This window comes from Eretmochelys imbricata, chromosome 4 (assembly GCF_965152235.1).
Source record: "Eretmochelys imbricata isolate rEreImb1 chromosome 4, rEreImb1.hap1, whole genome shotgun sequence".
Taxonomy (NCBI): Eukaryota; Metazoa; Chordata; order Testudines; family Cheloniidae; genus Eretmochelys; species Eretmochelys imbricata.
The window spans coordinates 129,501,149-129,521,403 of NC_135575.1; the positions used below are offsets into that span (position 1 = coordinate 129,501,149).

Below are 20,255 nucleotides of genomic sequence, written 5' to 3' on the forward strand. Positions count from 1 at the left end.
GCCGCTCAGAGCAGCAGGAGCGTGCCGCCTGGCAGGAGTGGCGGGCCAGCGTGCTGGGGTGCAGCGAGCTGAGGCTGCGAGGAAGTGGGGGGCAGCAGGGGAGGAGCTGGGGGCTAGCCTCCCCGGCCGGAAGCTCAAGGGCCAGGCAGGACGGTCCCGCAGGCCTGATGTGGTCCACAGGCTATAGTTTGCCCACCTGTGTACTACAGAGTTACATCACAAATTCTGGATTATAAAACTGAGGCTAGAGAAATTTATCCCATGTCATCTGGAACTCTTTCTCTCAAATCCTATATATCTTGCACAGACACAGGCATTGGCCAATGAACAAGTACATTCTAGAGAGGAAGCACAATGCCACACAGCAGGAGGCTCAAGGAAAGCAAGCAGAAGACCTATAAATGTCCTTTATACAGTTTTATAAATGCCAGTGGTGAAGTGTTCCCTGAGGAATAACCCTGTTCATTAGCTTATTGTTGCCCCATGCGCCCACTCTCGGCAGACAGAAGGCACCACTTTTCTGCAGCGAGCTGTGAGAGGGCTTTTTCCTTGCTGCTTGTCCTGGTAGAAACAGCTACTAAAATCAAAATTTTAAAAAAGGCAATGAAGTGGGGGTTGGGGGCTTCACATAAGGTAAGTATCTTACTTATTGAAGACTTTCTTCTCCAGCCGTGAACGAGAAGTATTAGCCTCCTGTTTCAAGTCTGTCAGATTTGGGTATTTCCGCTTCTTCCCTTTGTTCTTCCCTCCTTTTCCTTTCCCATTGTATCTAGAGGATCCAAGATCTACTCCAGTAGCTGCTTCAACCTCTCTCATGAATTCTGGGTCTTGCCACTCTGTTTAAAGAGGGAAAAAACACATTTTAAAGAGCAGACAATCCCAGCTAAAGCTTGCAAGTTTCCAGTGGTATTAGGGCCTGTTCACAAGGAGGGCAGAACCATGTTGCTGGAAGGATTTTAGTTTGAAAACTAGGTTATATAGACTAACGGGCAGAAGAGGACTAATCTACAGCACAGATCTCTGGGAAGAAATCCTGGCCAAGATGATTGGGCATACCTCCTAATATCAACTGTGGTAGCTAGTACAATTCTGGATGCAAGGCCTAAGTCAACTTCTTGTAAAAGACTGAGATTATTATTATTTAATCTAACAAGAAGCCGCCAATCTGAGCACAGGAGTTTATCATGTAAAGCAGGGGTCTCAAACTCAAAATGACCAAGAGGGCCACATGAGGACTAGTACATTGGCCTGAGGGCCGCATCACTGACACTCCCCCGGCCCAGCTGCCCCCGCCCCCACTCCACCCCTTCCATGAGGCCCCGCCCCTGCCTCGCCTCTTCGCGGCCCCTATTCCAATCCCTTCCCTGAAATCCCCACCCCAACTCCGCCCCCTCCCTGTAAAGTAAATTTTGGAAAAATGAATTTTAAAAAAATTGTGCCCAGGATATTTCATGTTTGGAGAAGAGTGGTTGCTTAGATATGCAATAGCATTTCCGTAGTCAGGAATTAAGATTGCTTCAAAATGCGTAGCTAATTTCGGACAGACTAGATAGCACACACTAAGGAAAAGGAATTTGATCTTGTTCTTATCCTCACAATATTGAATCTGGAAAAGCCTCACTTCTGAAATATCCCACCGTTCCAAATTTAAATTGTCTAAATCCAACTTCCTTCTTCCTACAACAGCACTAGAGTCAATTTAGCACTGTCAAAAACATCTGTTGATAATTTTACTAAAGCCTTAAAAGTTTCAGAACTAGAATAACCATTAACACTACTAATATTGAGTGCCACAATAGGGAAAAGGCCTAAGTAACCTAAATAGTAAATAAACTCTTAGGGACTGTCATTACTTTTTGGTACAGAGCCTAGCATAACGGGGCCCTCATCCTTGACTGGGGCAATAGGTGTCATTGTAATATAAACAGGTAGGATTATGGTGTTGGTCAGGGCAAAATGGACAGTCTGTGTTTGAAGACAATTCAAATTCACGGGAAAATTAATCTTAAAATAGAAAAATCAAGTTATGGATTGGAAAAACAAGTGCAAGCATAATTTTGAAAAGCAGCACACTGACTAACATGCTAGAATCCCAGAACTCCAGCGTTCTAGTTCTCACTCTGCCAATAACTTGTCAAGTAGTCTTGGGCTTGTCACCTAACCTTTCTTGATCAGTATCTCCATCTGTGAATAGCAATAGCACAAGGGTGACATTAGGTTTACTTAACATTTGTACAGAGCTTTGAAACAAATCAAAGGCGCTAAATATTATTAATAAAGAAGCCTATAATTTCATTTGTATACCTAAAGTGGTCATGGACGATGACAAAAATATAGGTTATGCTGTTTCAAGTAGGTCAGAGGCAACATATTCTCCTTAGCAGCATTAAAACGATACGGCTCAGGAGTATTAACGCATCTATGCAGGGAAAGGATAGATCTAACCTATCAATTTTATGCACACAAAAAAAGAGCGAGATTAAAATTATGCACAAACAAAAGGATGAAGAAAGCAGAGCTGGGTACGAACTGAGAAAGGGAAGTATAGAGGGAGAAAATAGAATCCACACAGTTGATAGATCAGAAGACTTCACAGAGTTTATTTTTTGAAGTGAAGGAATACAGAGCAGCACAATTCAGATACAGGAACGATTAATCCAAGATTAAGGAAAACTGTCTAAACAGTTTATCTCCCAGTAATAAGAAGGCGTCACAGTTTAGGAACCCAGTGAATGGAGCAATTGTTTAAACACAACGAAAAAATGCCGGCATCCAGTAGAGATGAAATGAGCATTTGAGTAAAATGAAGGAGCAATTTAAAAGCCTTTGAGAAAAATCAATAGAATGCCAGGGAAGAGCAGCCTTTTTGAGCATTGATGGGCCCCTAAAGCTCTTCATACATTGTTACTGAGTTTAGCAGCAGGGAAAAGAAAATTACACAGTTTGCAAGGGTAGGCGGGAATCAATACTGTAGTTAGTAAAGAGATGCTATTTCACATCTGACTGGCCAGCGGCTTGCCTTCACCAGCTTGTCCTGATACCTGTTTGTTAACAAGTCACTAAGGGCTGAAAAACCAGATACTCTTCAGGGTTGACACAAAAAATAGGCACTTAATTTGCTCCTGTGTGCGAACTATTGGAAAAGGATGAACACTGCAGATTAGGGGGTCAGTGTAATCCCTCATGATTCATTGTTTCAAGGCCAAAGAGCTTAAAGCACCGTTTTGCTAACATAAGGCTAGAACGTAATATTTTAATCAAAGTATTAATTTAAAAAAGTGAGGCTTGAACTTTATTAAAGATCTCAGTAGTGACCGTACTGCCAAGACACACACTGGTCATTATCATATGAACTATATTACTTTTTCATAATTGTTTTTCCATTCAGTCACATGGGGATAAAAATTAATCTACCTTCCAGTAGAGTGAAGCACACAGAAAACCAGTGATCAGGGCTAGCCTAAAAGTTGTGATAAGTAGAGACTTCTTGGAAGTACCCATTACAAATTCACGCTTGAAATCAGAAGCAGCAAACATTAATTAGATCTATATACATTTAAATAAAAGGAACCAGATTAGCTCTCTCAGCAAGTCTTTACAATCTGGCATCTATTAGAAATTACTAGAAAAAGGACCAATTTTATACTTACGAGTAAAATAAAAACAGTTTAATTTGGCAATGGAATGGAAGTGTTTATTACTGTAGAACAGTAAAGGCACCTTTCCTTGGCCCCCCAAAAGTAACATCTTATTTACTGTCATCCTTACAAACCTGCCACTCATTGTTTAAACACTCTGTTCTTTCAGCATTACAAGTCTAGTTAGGAAATGGACAGGGTTACTGGAGAAGATGGAATTGGCGCAAACTATTCCTCTCTCCCCCACAAAGTGTTGTTGTACGTAACAAAAACACCCAACGCTCTCAGTGTCTTTGCACAGTGAATGAACTATACTCTTTACCATGATTGATCCTCATTTTCCAGTGTGTGGTCACTAATGTGTGGAATCACAGTGCCAACTGTAAGAACAAAGTATGTGTAGTATCAGGTGGGTTATTCTAGTCTCTACACTATCTTGTGTTGTGAACATATGCACAAGCCTCACAACTTCACTGACCTGCTTGGTAATGCTGTTACAAGTCACTTACAGGAAAGACATGACTTTTTTAAAACACCGGTTAAAACAATACATCATATCTTAATTTTAAAGTCCTTAGCTATGGAAAAAAATTAATGAACCAAATACTAAGACCAATGAGCAAATATGCTCAATAATAGTTAATACACAGACATTAGAAACTTTCTTTAAATTAAATGAATGGAAGTTTTGGCCAGGAAACCAAATGTCATCGTTGCTTTAGCTTCCCACTAGACAGGCAGAGAATAGTGCGCAGAAGGGAGCTCAGTTTGACATTTCAGCTTAAAAATGGCATTCAGTAGGGCAGCAAAGTAATGTCAAAACTGGTGTGGGACTAAAACACACATCTTTCTGGGCCAGAGGTGAGCGTGTTACCAACAGCACCACATTGACACAGTAATAAAAATAAGTATTATGTCTAGCCTAGAGGAATGTCAATTTCACAGAGAAAAAAAATCAATAGTTTTCAGTTTGAGTGATTTTTTTTACACCAGAGCATTAGGGCTTGTCTACACTTGAAAAGCTACAGCTGTGCCACTGTAGCATTCTGGCATAGACACTACCTGGGCCGATAAGAGGGGTTCTCCCACTGGCATAGTTAATCCACCTCCCCAAGAGGCAGTAGCTAGGTTGACAGAACAATTCTTCTCTTGATCTACCACCGTCTACATCAAGGTTAGGTTGGCTTAATTATGTCACTCAGGAGTGTGAATTTTTCAACACTCCTGAGCAATGTAGCTGGGTTGATTTAACTTTTGAGTGTAGGCCTGGCGTTAGGTTCTGTTTCTAGTTTGAAACTAGCCTCTCGAGAGTAGCTAATGACATAACTCCCTTTCTCTGTCTGTAGATTTTGCCAGAATTAAAATAAGAAAAAAGTCACAACTTTAAAAAAACAAAACAAAAAACCCACACTCTTGCTATACACAAATCTGGGCTATTGGTTTATACTTAAATGCACCTTTATGCTAGTTAGCAATTTTTGGATAATAGGTCATGATGGCCAACTACTGTGCTTTGAAAAGAGATTTCCAGGAGAGGCTAGTGGCTGAACTAATAATATCGAACAATCAAGGAATCACTGGATTCCAGTCTAGCTTCAAATAAGATGCCAACATATCAGGAATACACATGGACAAGGCACACAATCTTTTCCAGTTTCAGAAGTGCTATTTCTGGTAATACTAAGCGGAAACAGAAGCGTAACTATACTAGATGTTAATTCCTTGCAAACTCTCCTCCTGGGGAGGGTAAATAAAAATGTGAAGTCAGGAGGAAAATACCAAATTCCTGCACTAAAGCAATGGAAACACAGAACCAGTATTCATGATACCACGGTGGCATAGATGCTATAGTGATATCATTGCCTCACCACCACAGTATATACATGCATGTAGCACCTGCTACAGATCAGTATTGCTTCCAGTTGAAACATCAGCTGGCTTTAGTCAGAAATATTGGAACAGCTGCCATCAAACATTTTCCAGGAAAATGGTGTAACTGTATTTAAGATGTGAGCTCCTCAAGAGGGTTGCACCGTATCTGTACAGAAAGTGTCTAGTCCATCATGAGTGCTACTAGCTATAAGAAATGAACAAATATCACACACAGAGTAAGAAGAGGAACAAATATTTTTTTAGAGTAGGCACCATACAATAATAAAATAAAATGAATTTATTTAGTTATGTATTTCATACAAAAAACTACATTAAAAGAATACTGTGGTTGCAAAGTCAAGCACTCAATGAAATACCAGAACTAAAGTTGCCCTTGCAACAATATTTCAGCCCCATTGCATGTGTAGCTTTCATATACACCACATAGGACTCCAGTGAAGGAGACAGAAATAGGATCCTTCTCTCTTAGGTAACAGCCCAATGCCTTAAACACAAGAGAACAGCCTCAGCCCTCTTACAACTTTCTGCCTCATTCACTGTCCATTGTGTGCACTAAATGATGCAGGGATCCTGCAGGAAAAAAGTATGTAATCATGTAATAAAAGACTCATGATTCATATGCGTACAAGGGCTGAGTTAGGGTTCTATGGGTAACTTTAATTCTGGCATTTCTTAACTTCTGAGGGCAAGTCTACATGACAGCACTATATCGTGTGTGTGTGTGTATGTACAAACACACACATGTGCAGCTGCACCGCTACTGTGTGTCTGGTGAAGATGTGCTATGCTGATGGGAGTGCGCTCTCCCGTCGGCATAATTACTCCACCTCCACGAGAGGCAGAAGCTATGTTGGCAGGAGAGTGTCTCCCGCCAACAGCGCCGGTGCGGACAGCGCTTAAGTAGATGTAACTTGTGCTGCTCGCGGGGGCGTCTTTTTCCACATATGTTGCATCAATTTAAGCAGTAAGGGAAAGTCCTTCAGGGTTGTCTGCACTTCCGTGGGGAAGCCCAATAAGTTTTAACAATGGCAGTGGAGATGGAACATACCACCGTTATCAGCTGTGTCGAGCACTGATTAAAGTGTTGTCTTGGCTACCAGTTCTCCTTTGTTGAAGATGGCTCTAAATTGATCTCTGAGAGATTCTGGAAGCTGTTCAATAAAGGAATTGAGTTTCGAGTAGTTGACAGTCATATTTTGCTAGTAAGGCCTGGTAATTTGTGATGTGGAATTGAAGCATGGTGGAAAAACAAGCTTTTCTCCCAAATAGGTCAAGGTGTTTCCAAACCCTACTATAGGAGTGGATTTCTCATGTTGTCGACCTCTGGAGTTTACCACATCCTCAATGATCGAATTAGGGGGTAGACAGGAGAAAAGAAATTCTGTCCCCTTCGCTGGTACATAATATTTCTTATCGGCCTGCTTACAGGTTGGCTGGGCCGATGCAGGTGTCTGCCATATAGTTTTGGCTGGGTCCAAGAGAGCCTTGTTGATGGGAAGAGCTACTCTTGATGAGGAGGAGGAGTGCAGAATGTCCAGCAATTTATGGTGTGATTTTGTAACCTCCTGTAGTGGTACCTGCAGTGTGTCTGCCACCCTCTGAGCTAGGTCTTGAAAAAGTTTAAAGTCATCCGCTAATGATGGTGGAGGGGACAACACTGCCTCATCTGGGGTGGAAGATGAGATGTTAGTCTGAGGCGTAACCTCTTCCTCAGTGTTGACCTCCTGTTCCTCCGTCATCTGTTCAGGAGGTTCTGGATACAGAGGCAGAGAGAGGGTGCCTCATAGGTTCTTGGTGGGCCATACTAGAATTTCGGGAGGCATGATGTCTATATGCGTTCCACAGATCCCAGTAAGGCCATTGATATGGTGGGAAGGGTCCCAGTGGTTGGTAACATGCTTGACCATACCAAAGAGGCTGAGGGTCAGATGGACAGTATAGCGAAGGAGGTCCAGATTGGAAATGGGCACAATAAGGTACTGAAAGGAGCGATGGAAGACTACCTCCTGCTCATTATCTGACTCCACACTGGAGACTGGGGCTGCACAGCCTGATGCCAAAGGGGAATCTGGAGCTCAAGCCAAACTTGGTACCAAGGCCCCGGTACTGAGTAGAGGAGACTTAGGTACGTGAGACACTGTGAGGTCTCTCGAGTATCTGAAGTCTTGTGGTGCCATAGGTACTGGTGGTGGTTGTTAGTGCCAGGACAACTGTACTGATGGAGTTGGTGATGTGGTTTGGTTAAATGATCCAACGGTGTTTGGCGTATGTTGACAGTACCAACGTCATGGTTTGCACTGATGGAGTCTTCCCCAAGGCATGCTCTTTGTCTAGCCCATGTTGCATTGCCTGTGGCCATCAGGTCCTTAGGCAGTCCAATGTGCTCATTGGGACGGCTTCAGTGCCACCAGTACCAATGATACTGAACAAGTTGGTGATCTTTTTGGCTGGTTTGGGGTTGGCTCTGAGGACTCTCTTTTTAGAAGCCTTGTGTGAATAGCTGATTGTTGCCTTCTTAGGCTTATTTCACTTGGATATAGAGGGCTGTGGTGAATCTTGATGCGGGTCTGAAGGTGGTTGGAGAGCTGCTTCCATTAGAAGGTGTTTAAGCCTCAGCTCTCTGTCCTTTTGGGACCACGGTTTCAACTGTAGCATAAACCACACTTCTGGGGAACGTGGTTCTCCAGGAGGCAATGGACACAATGCAAATGTCCGTCCATCACCAGGATGGCCTCTTTGCAGTTGCGACACTTCTCAAAGCTTGGTGAACCAGGCATACCCTCTCCTGTGATGGTCCACGGACAAGGGAAAGAGGAAGAGGTGAATAAAGATTGAAATTAAAATTAAAAACATTCTTTTAAAAAAAATGTTAAAGGAACAAAAGGAAAGAAACTCAAAGCAAACTAAGTAATAGTCAGAAAAGAAACTAAAATGAATGATGAACAAGTATTTAGAGAATGGACAATCTGATAAACGGACAGCTAAAAGTTCTGTCTCTGGCCCTGGGTGGTTCAGAAGAAACTGAGGAAGGTTTGCCCACGCAAAGAGGGCTAGCCTTATGGCAGAGCACAAGGAGGGGGACAGCTCATGCGTCAGCCGAACTGGCACTCCTACCAAAGTTCTTTGATCAGCAGCACAGGGACGCAACACCACCTACTGTGGAGCACCCATACGGACACAACTTGAGGAAGCAGTAATTAGTTATTTTTGGGTGTCCAATTTGTGACGCCCTCCAGGGACCTGATTTTCAGGCGGCAGGTGTTCAGCACTTTCTGTTTCAAGTTGGGCAGCCAAAAATCGCAGTTGCTTTCGACAGTCTCGGGCCAATGTTTCTGTAACCCAAAGAACTGTGGCAGCCAAAACCTTACCTTTAACCTTGTTTTCTAGCACCAGCTCAGCAGTACTCAGCTAACATGATGGGCTGATAACAGTTTTGTTGTTCAGTGAATTATGGTCACACTGATCATATCACAGTAATGTCTGTTGATCTATCTTAATATTGCATAGTTTTCTTCCAAATCCTTGTCTGTTACAGTATCAAGTTATGACTACAAAGCAAGATTACTTCAGTGAATGGATATAGTAAAAAAGCACCCTCAATATCTATGCTTATGTTCAGAGTGAACCTCTCAGCTCCTTCAAACACTTTATGACGCCTTTCCAATTAATCTCCCACACAAACCTGGCTGTTCTGCCTGCTTCTCAAACTTCTTCTTTTCTTCTCTCATTTTGTCCTCTGGATTAACAGGATTCCCAGATTCATCCCGAGGGATTATCTTCCCATGGAAAGGGCACTGAGAGAAGAAAAAAATGACACTTGAGTTGGAGACTAAACATTTCTATGTAATCTCATGTTGCTAGTAGTCAATTCTTGGAATTAAATGATACACTTTGTACTGGCATATGGGACCAGATTATGAGCACCTCTTATGAGGTGCTGAGAGCCCTAAATTGTCACTGAAACCATAAACAGACTTCAGTGGGAGTTAAAGGCACTCACAGCCTTACAGGATTGAGCCCTTAATGAAATGAACTCTGAGTATAACGGCAATAAACAACAGGCCATTTAACAGACAGAATGCTGCCCTGCCATCTCTGGAACCAGGGTTTTAATTCTACATTTATATTTTTAAAGCTAAATCCCTTAACATACAGGAATTCCATTTTAAGTATTTCAACCCATTCACACCCTTTAATAATGGCAAACTCAGTAAGAACTGTAATAGTCAAGCAAAATGTTTAATATTAAGGAAACATTGTTCAAATTTGTCCAGTAAATTAAGTTTTGTAAAATTATGCTTTTATAAAAAACCTAATCTCTCATAAAAGCCCATGTCTTTGCTATCCCTTCAACAATAAGGATTATAATGTTTTGAAAAAGTCATTAATGTCAAACACACTTCTGCACTGAATGAGGAGAAGGAAGAACCACACAGCAAACAACTACTGGGCTCTGTTTCCTTGTCAGATGCTCAGACACAACAGTAATGAGCATGATATAAATACCTAGTTAAGTGCAACAGAAATGGCTCTGTAATTCTTTTAAAATTCCAGTTGCTAAACTTTTCCATACCACAAACATTCATCATACATTCCTATTAAACAAATATTCCCTGCAATGTTTTGAAACTCAAAACATTTTTAAATGAAACCCTGCAACTGTAACGGAGTAGAAATTACCACCAAAAAAGTGAAATCAGTCTATTTTCATTATCCAAATGGACAGAAATGTAAATCAGCAAGCAAACAGCAGAAAGTGTGAAAAATAAGAGTTTTAAAACCCATTTTCCATTTTTTAATATAATGTAAGGTGTTTATTTGTAACAAAGATAAGGAAATCTTGTATTAAATATTTGATTTTTAAATGAGGTGCCCCGTAAATAAAAATACTTCCTCAATTGCTAAAGTAAACACTTGTTTGTGATTTATGACATTGGACCCAGAGATATTCATCATAAATGAAGTCATATTGTAGCAACATTGTAGACACAAGCAGATGCAGCAATGCCAAATATACTTAAAAGCTCATTTCAAAACATCATTTACCATTTTCTCTTAAAAAGACGTGCTTCCCACATGCAAGACCAAGATGCCTGGCTGAGCTAACCAAGTGAAGATTTCTTTGAACATAAATTTTCACTCACTTTAGCCTTGTTTGCAATGAGATGTAAACTCTGAACAAGTATTTTGATGAGACCTTTCTATGTATGGCATATTCTGGAAATTATGATATTAAGTGCGCACCTTAACCCTATCCTGTCTTTCACATAGTCTCCCGTCAGGCATTGGTGCTCGACATTTATGTTTCACCGGTTCAAACTTGCCACAAAAAGTTATAAATCTACTTTTCAACATTTCGGCTATTTCTTTGTTTTCCACCTCTTCCTCCATTTCATTGGGTGCCCAAAATCGATGTTGAGAAGAAAATCTGGAAAAACAAAGAATACAGATATACCTTTTCGCCCATAAATGAAATTCTGTACTTACTGTGAACCTATACAACCCCAGGGGAATCAGCTGGGTAAGAATTGGGCTCAGTAGGCAGAAGAGCACTTAAAAAACACATGCATATTAGTCTTTACCAACAATTTCTCTCAGAAAAAATTAAGCTTCTTACAAGCTGGTAGGCTGTTAAAATTTTCCCTCCTTGAACACAGAGATATATTAATGAATTGTAATAATCTAGGGCTCTACAACTGGTGATAACTGCTATATTGTGTAGACATTCTTAAAATGTTGTGGAAGCTTGACTGATTGGTGTCCTTCATTTCCAAACAACTTGTCTTCCCCAATTTCCCATTTAATATTATCACCTAACAGCCAGTGGATTAGCCACTAGGCCAACGGGGCCCACGCCCAGGGGCCCCAGCCAATTGAGGTGCCCCTGCACCCTGACCCCACTCCCCATCAGGAGCACAGGGGAGGGGGGGAAGGGGGACTGCAGGCAGAAGGGGCGGGGAGGGGCCCCCCACTTACTCTGGCCCAGGGCCCCACAAACCCCTAATCCGCCTCTGCCTGCCGTTGTAATTTCAGTTGTGACTTGGCTTTAGAAGTCAAAGTGGGCCAAAAACTGCTTAAAATAAATAATTCCATAGTCAACACTATCCTTATCTTGATAACCTTACTGTGTAGCAGATGAGGTAAAATAAAGTAAGACGAACAGTTAAGCTACTGTTCAGTGTATGCTCTTATGCCTGTCTGTTTTGCTCTTTAACAGCAGCAAAGGAGCAGGGGCTGGAGTGACGATAGACTGCAGTATACTGTAGACTAGGGAATGGAGCCAACAATCAACTGAACCTTGTAGCAATTTTTCTTCTAGGTTCAATAGCTAACTCTTCTTTTTGACACTGCTATCAGCTCACAAGTATTTACAGGAAGTTTCTTCAGGAAATTAAAAGCAATATACTGAAAACTTATTTTAAAACTGGAGAGGTCTCATGAAAAATAGTCATTTTATGAAAAGCAGAACCATTTCCTGGTCCAAAAAAACCCAACAACCTGCCTCCCCCACAAAAAAAAAAACCTTTATTACCCTGGTGCAAAGGCAGTAAACATCTATTGCTTAAGAAGAGGGAAAGACCTACCCACTGAATGATGTAGTATTCTCGGAACAACAAAAAATATTAGAAAGTCTGGAAAAAGAGTGTTAAGGAAATGTCTTAAAAAGACAGAAATATGCAATTCAGTGATCCCAAAGAACCTTCACTCTGCTCCCAACTCCCACACCCATCACATGTTGCATACAAGATGGAAATATTTGAATGAAGGAGGTCTTGATAAGGACTTTATGTACACATTGGGCAGCCAAGGACATTTTACATCCACTATATTTGTGCACTTGTAGTCACCTCCACATGGTTCTTTCCTTCCCAAGCACTCCCATAACTGGCCTCTGGATGGATCGGTCTCCCTCCATCCTATGCCTCCCACTCATGTGGTTCCCTGTCTGTCACTCCCCAGCAATGAAGCTCTGCACTTTGTAGGCTCCATATAGCCTAATATATCAAGACAACACTTCTATTAACAACTAAGGTCTCAATTCAGAAAGACACTTATGCATGTCCTTAAGTCCCACTGAAGTCAATGTGCTTAAGTGTTTTTGGAATTGGGCCCCAAATGAGTCCTCCCTAACAAACATTAGAACAAATCTGGAGGACTTGAAATTGATCTCACACCCACTTTCAACTTCACTGGTTAAAGTGGAGTTACTCCCTATTTACACTAGTGTAAGTGAGATTAGAATTAGGCTCAGTGTTTCTAGGCTAAAAACTATTTTAGAGTTGTAGTGAAACCTAATTTTTAAATCTTCCCATCTTACAAATTCCTCCTAAGAGTTGCCTCATATGTTTCAGAAACATTCTATCCTGGCATATAACAACTGGATTAATTTAATCGTGGCAATATTAGGGGGATGAATCCAAATCGGTTTTATAATACAAGACTAGCTTCAACATTCACTGTAGTAAGACTCGGAGGAGAGGAAGGTGATCAGGAACAGTCAACATGGATTCACCAAGGGCAAGTCACACCTGACCAACCTGATTGCCTTCTATGATGAGAAAACTGGCTCTGTGGATATGGGGAAAGCAGTGGATGTGATATATCTTAACTTTAGCAAAGCTTTTGATACGGTCTCCCACGGTATTCTTGCCAGCAAGTTAAAGAAGTATGGATTGGATAAATGGACTAAAAGGTGGATAAAAAGCTGGCTAGATCGTCTGGCTCAATGGGTAGTGATCCACGGCTAGATGTCTAGTTGGCAGCCGGTACCAAGCAGAGAGCCCCAGGGGTTGGTTTTCTTCAATATCTTCATTAATGATCTGGATGATGGGATGGATTGCACCCTTAGCAAGTTGTCGGACAACACTAAACTGGTGGGAAAGCTAGATATGCTGGAGGCTAGGGATAGGGTCCAGGGTGACCTAGACAAATTGGAGGATTGAGCCAAAAGAAATCTGATGAGGTTCAACAAGGACAAGTGCAGAGTCTGGCACTTAGGATGGAAGAATACCATGCACTGCTTACAGGTTGGGGACCGACGGGCTAAGCAGCAGATCTGCAGAAAAGGACCTGGGTACAGTGGACGAGAAGCTGAATATGAGTCAACAGTGTGCCCTTGTTGCCAAGAAGGCTAATGGCATACTGGGCTGCATTAGTATGAGCACTGCCAGCAGATCGAGGGAACTGATTAGTCCCTTCTATTCGGCACTGGTGAGGCCACATCTGGAGTACTGCATCCAGTTTTGGGCCCCTCACTACAGAAAGGATGTGAACAAACTAGAGAAAGTCCAGTGGAGGGAAATGGAAATGATTAGGGGGCTGGGGAACATGACTTACAAGGAGAGGCTGAGGGAACAGGGCTTATTTAGTCTGCAGAAGAGAAGAGTGAGGGCAGATTTGATAGCAGCCTTCAACTACCTGAAGTGGGGTTCCAAAGAGGATGGAGCTAGGCTGTTCTCAGTGATAGAAGATGACAGAACAAGGAGCAATGGTCTCAAGTTGCAGTGAGGGAGGTCTAGGTTGGATATTAGGAAAAACTATTTCACTAGGAGGGTGGTGAAGCACTGGAATGGGTTACCTAGGGAAGTGGTGGAATCTCTATCCTTATAAGTTTTTAAGGCCCAGCTTGACAAAACCCTGGCTGGGATGATTTAGTTGGGGTTGTCTAGATGACCTTCTGTGGTCTCTTCCAACTCTAATCTTCTATGAGGCTATGCATCTCGTAATTTACGATGACAAAAATGTCTTTATACTCTCACTGTTAAAAAACATTCCAAGAAAAGACCCTTTACAATATATAAATATTTTAGTGAAACTCTTGAAAAATGAAGTATTTTTTAGCTTTACAAATGATGTGGTGGGATTGTGAAGTGATGGATAATAAAAGTAAGTTTGATTCATTCTGCTGTGCTTGATTTTTTTTCTTAATTCCCTAAAATAGGACTGACTTCAAGCTCTATATCAACAGTTTTATAAAGCCACAATGAAGTCATAGGATCCCTAAAAAAAGTATACTAATATTTTAGATTGCTATACACAAAGTAGCCTTACATAAACTTGCAGTAAAATTCTAATGCCCCCTGGTGGTCTGATTTTTTTTCTAAAATTATCAAATATTTATATTCATGCTAAAGTGAAGAGGTACTCATGATATGCATACAGGCTAACTTCCCCTGTGTGACACAGCCTCATTTGATATTTTAACATAATCCCTCCAAAAAAAAATCTGTATCCAGTATTTTTCAATGTAATAAAAAACTGTTGTCTTCCTCTTTGTAGCTTTCCTTAAGATGCCTGGTATGTTTTAGGGAATTGAGCTTAAATAATGGACTGATGTCTGCATAGCCATAAGCACTTCCATTGACTATGCCTTTATAAACCATTTCCCCCCACCCCCACAACTCTTTCACAACTATATTTGCAGGCAAATGAAAAAAGAACAAAGCAATGTTGAAAACTAGAGTTATTTTGTTTAGGTGCATGTTCCCTATGCAGTACACAAAGGTGGTGGATTTCCGTTTTTTTGGGGGTGGGGGTGAGGGGTTGTGTATAACTTTGTAGGACAGAAGTCCTTTAATGGACCACCTGGTACACATCATCTCTGCAAATGCTTGGTTACATGAATAACTAATATTAGGAGAATGTTAAAGAGACAAGATGAAAATAAACTCACCTCAGTGCAAAGGGGGCAGCCACTTGGCTATGTCCACTCCCATCCTATTTTGTAGCTGTGCTCTTTACTTCCTCTTTTTTTTTAAAAAAAAAAGATCTCAACTTTAAAATTATTAATAGCAAATCTCTCCTCACTGCCTGCAGCCCCTTCTGCCCCCACTTCTCAAGGTTACTTGGCAGTTTTGGTTCTGTCTGCCTGTGTTTTTGCTACCCTTCCAATTTTGATGTTGCCAGCAAGTTTGATCATAGTTAGATTTATATGACAAATAACTAAACTTATTATAAGAACTAAGGCTCAGTCTAACAAAGCATTTAAGCATGTGAATAGTCCCACTGACTTCACTGGGATTACTCATATGCATGAAATTTAGCACACATTTACTTAAGTGCTTTTGTTGGATTGCAGCCTTCATTTCCTGTGCAACAACCCAAGCAAGCAGAGGAATCTAAAGGAAACTCTGCTTGAAAATGCATGCATGTGACTAGTGAAATTTTCTAAGGCGGTGGGGATCACCACTGGAATGACAGCAGCTGCATGGACCACCTGGAAGAAAAAATGGTTACTCACCTTCTCGTAACTGTTGTTCTTCGAGATGTGTTGTTCACGTCCATTCCAATGAGGTGTGCGCGTGCGCATGTGCACGGTGGCCAGAAGATTTTTCCCCAGATCGGCCTGGGTGCCCTCTGGAGCTGTGCCTTCATGGTGCTCAATATAGGGCCCTGCTGACCCAACCCCCACTCAGTTCCTTCTTGCCAGCTACTCCGACAGAGGGGTAGAAGGGTGGGTATTGGAATGGACATGAACAACACATCTCGAAGAACAACAGTTACGAGAAGATGAATAACTGTTTTTTCTTCTTCGAGTACTTGTTCATGTCAATTCCAATCAGGTGACTCACAAGCCAAAGTTCAGGTGGTGAGGTCGGAGTCTTCCACTGATTGGAGCACTGCTCGTCCAAAGGCCGCATCGTCTCTGGCCTGCTGGGTAATCGCACAGTGCGTGGCAAAAGTATGTCTGGAGGACCACATCGCTGCTCTGCAGATTTCCTGAGGCGCAAGCTTTGTCAATAGCTTTCCTGGCTCAGGTTCCCACTCAGGAAATCTGCAGAGCAGCGACGTGGTCCTCCTGAACAAGCACTCGAAGAAGCGTGGAACCCCCATCCCCTTGTTTGTTGATACAGAACATTGCTATTGTATTGTCCATCATAACTGATGCACAATGTCCCGTTAAGTGTGCATGGAAGGTCTGGCATGCTAGGCGTACCTCTCTCAGTTCTCTGATGTTGATGTGGAGAGCCAGGTCGGCCTGAGACCAGAGACCTTGAGTCCTGTGGTCTACCAGATGAGCTCCCCAGCCTAATTCTGATGCGTCCATCACAAGCGAGAGACACAGCTGCAGACTGGTAAAGGGGTCCCCTGAGCACGCCTCCTGAGGGTCGAGCCACCAGATGAGGGAGTCGAGGACCGAGCACGGCAGGATCACGAACCTGTCCAAGCTGTCCCGGGCTGAGCAATATACATTGATGAGAGCCACAACTGAAGAGGTCAAAGCCCGAGTCTGGCATGCTGCACAATGTAGGTACAGGCAGTCATATGTCCGAGAAGCTTTAGGCAGTTTCTTGCTGTGGTGGTGGGAAACTGTCTTATGCCTCGAATGATATCTGTCAGGGCCTGAAACCTTGCTTACGGCAGGTATGCCCTGGCTTGGGTCAAGTCCAGTACTGCCCCTATAAACTCTATCCTCTGGATGGGGGAGAGTGTCGATTTTGCTTCGTTTAGAAGGAAACCTTGGTTGTCGAAGGTGGCTCTGATAAATCTGACCTGTGCTTCCACTTGGGTCCTGGAGCAGCCCTTGATCAACGAGTTGTCAAGGTATGGAAACACCTGTACCTGGTGCCTGCACAAGAACGCGGCGACGACAACTGCCATGCACTTGGTGAAGACTTGAGGTGCTGCTGACAGGCCAAAAGGAAGGACTGTAAGATGGTAGTTCACCACAAACCTTAGGTACTTCATGGGGAGCTGAGTGACCATGATATGGAAATACGCGTCCTTCAAGTTGAAGGCAGCATACCAGTCTGCTGGATCCAGTGATGGGATGATTGAGGCCAAAGAGACCACGCGGAACTTGAGTTTCTTCATGAAGTTGTTGAGTTCTCGCAGGTCCAAGATGGACCTCAGGCCACCTCTGGCTTTCAGTATAAGGAAATATTGGAAGTAAAAGCCCTCGCACCTGTACTCCTGAGGAGCCTCCTCCACTGCCCCTAGAGATAGGAGCGACTGCACCTCGTGGATAAGGAGCTGCTCATGAGGAGAGATGGGGAAGGATGGTGGAAGGGCAGGAGGGCACAGAATTGAATGGAGTATCCCCTCTCCACCGCGTGGAGCACCCAAAGGTCTGAGGTGATACGGGACTATGCACGCTAAAAAAGGGATGAGAAGGGACAGTTGGGTGGATCCAGTTGGGTATCTAGTGCGCTATCCTCAACTGCGCCTTAAAAAAAGGCCTGTTTATATTGGCCAGAGCCCTGGCCTGAAGATGGGTGCGGTCACCTTCTGCCGTTCCTGTTCCTCCTCCATGAGCAGCCCTGACGGTTCTGTGGCTGGTAGAAATGTGGAGGAGGTTGCGGCCTAAAATGTTTATGCTGTGTAGCAGGAGTATGGAGGCCCAACGATTTGAGAGTGGCTCTTGAATCCTTCAGGCTATGCAGCCTTTTATCCGTCTTTTTGGAAAATAGAGCCAAACCCTCGAAGGGGAGGTCCTGAATAGTTTGTTGGACCTCATATGGCAAGCCCAAGACTTGGAGCCAGGAGCCCCTCTTCAAAGTCATGGCCATAGGCATAGCAAGTATTTATCTAGTGCAGCTTGTAGCGAAGCCCTGGAAATGAGCTTCCGTTCTTCCACAACAGCCAAAAACTCAGCACAGGAGTCCTGCGGCAACAGCTCCAAAAATTTAGCCATTGCCCTAAATGTGTTGAAGCAGTACCTGCTGACAATGGCCTGCTGATTTGAAATGCGGAGCTGTAAGCCTCCAGTGTAGTAGATCTTTCTCCCATGAAGGTCAAGCCTTTTCACCTCCTGATTTTTTGGGGAGGGTCCCTGGAAGCCCTGACGCTTGCGCTGGTTGTCAGCATCAACCACAAGAGAGTCAGGTGTGGAATGCGTGTATAAATGCTCATAACCCTTGGACGGCACAAAGTAGTGTCTTTCGTTGCACTTAACTTAACTCTAGTGGGCAACGAGCCTTGGGTCTGCCACAGAGTTTTCATGGTGTCAGAGATGGTCTTTATGAGGGGCAGGGCATTATGTGCAGGTCCAGAGGGGGTGAGGATGTGCACCATTGGATCTGCATCCTCCACTGCTTCCTCCTCCTGAATGCCCAGCAGGCCCACTCCGGCCTCTTCTTCTTTTGCGGCACCAGCGATTGTGAGCGGTGCCTGTGTGTGGCATGTGACCCGTGAGTGGAGCCGGGATGGTGCCGTGAGTCCTTATCCTTACCCGGCACTGGTGCTCGTGTTGACAGTGCCGCAGCACTCCGCACCGAGGAGGAAGTACTCGGCACAGGATCCATTAACCCAGGGTTGGGCTGGGGTGAAGTGCTGCCTCCATTAACAAGACCTTCAGGCGCTGCTCTCTGTCTTTTAAAGTCCTGGGCCTAAAGGTCTTACAAATGGCACAACGATCCTTCTGATGGCCCTCTCCTAAACACTTTAGACACGAGGTGTGAGGCTCGCTTCTGGACATACACTCGCCTCAGGCTTTGAAGCCCGGAGACCCTGGCGTCAGGAAAGCGTAGAAGGGGATTCCCCCCGCAAAGAAAACTTATCTCACACTAATGAACTACTAACTATTAACGAACAATGGAAAACTAATGGAGAGCAATGTAAGAAACTGCTAAATGCACTTGTTGAGACAAGAGCACAGGGAAGTTCCAGCTGTCACTGGCGGTAAGAAGGAACTGAGGGGGTGGCAGGTCGACAGGGCTCAATATTGAGCAACATGAAGGCGCGACTCCAGGGGGTGCCCAGGCCGACCCGATGGATGCTGCTAGGGGAAAAATCTTCCAGCTACTGTGCACGTGCGCGCACACAGACACCTGATTGGAATCGACATGAACAAGCACTTGAAGAAGAACTCTGTAGTTCACAGTTTAAGAACCAATGCACTTAGGACTTGGCTACACTTGCAAGTTAGAGCGCATTAAATCAGCCCCGGCCGCTCTAACTCCTGAGGCGTCCACACTTAGAGTGCCTGGACTCTGCAGCTGGAGTGCTCCTGGTAATCCACCTCTACGAGAAGCATAATGCTTGCTGCGCCCCAGCTGAAACACCTGGGTGTCAGTGTGGATGACGTCTTCCATTACTGCGCTGTGATTGGCCTCCGGAAACGCACCCCATAATCCCCTGAAGTCAAGTGGCCACTCTTGTCATTGTTTTGAACTCAGCTGCAGGTATGCGGATCTCCCCTTTCAAAGCTCCATTTCTGACAGCCAGCATGCTTATCTGCCCCAGGACAAAGCAAACCATTACTGTGGAATGCTGCTGCTGTGAGTTTGCGTGAGAGAGAGGCAGGCAAGGGGGAGGGAGGTCTGCTGCTGTCTGAACTTACAAGACAGCATGCTGACACACGCTCTCCCCCACTCATATACACAACACACTCCCTGTCAGATTCCACCCCTGACCCCCATTTAAAAAGCACACTGCAGCCATTTGCACACTAGGATAGCTACTACAATGTACTGCTCTTTGTGGTGTTGCAAGAGCTGCTAATGTGACCACGCCAGTGCGCTTGCAGCTGACAGTGTAAACACACAGCAGCGTTTTCCCTGCTGCAGTCTCCAAAAGCTGATTTAACTCCCAGTGCTCTACATCTGCAAGTGTAGCCAAGCCCTCAGAGACAGTCTGTCCTCAATACAGGTGAATAACTAGGTATTAATAGGAGTTCCACATACAGAGGGAGAAAAGAATATATTGAATTTAAGAGTTCTTATAACAGCTTAATGGGCTACTGTCATTGGGCTAAACGTTGAGGATACTTTTTGAAAATAAAGT

At 43.6% G+C, this 20,255-nt stretch overlaps 1 protein-coding gene across 2 annotated transcripts in view; it reads right to left on the minus strand.

Annotated features, from left to right (window-relative positions):
- Positions 1–20,255, minus strand: part of UVSSA (UV stimulated scaffold protein A) — a 96,841-nt gene that overhangs the window by 16,127 nt on the left and 60,459 nt on the right. For both annotated transcript variants that reach the window (XM_077815954.1, XM_077815955.1), the window contains exons 11-13: positions 10,776–10,959; positions 9,214–9,325; positions 647–836 (exon numbers count right to left, since the gene is read on the minus strand). In XM_077815954.1, coding sequence (XP_077672080.1) covers positions 647–836; positions 9,214–9,325; positions 10,776–10,959 — 486 coding nt within the window. The remainder of the gene's footprint in view (positions 1–646; positions 837–9,213; positions 9,326–10,775; positions 10,960–20,255) is intronic.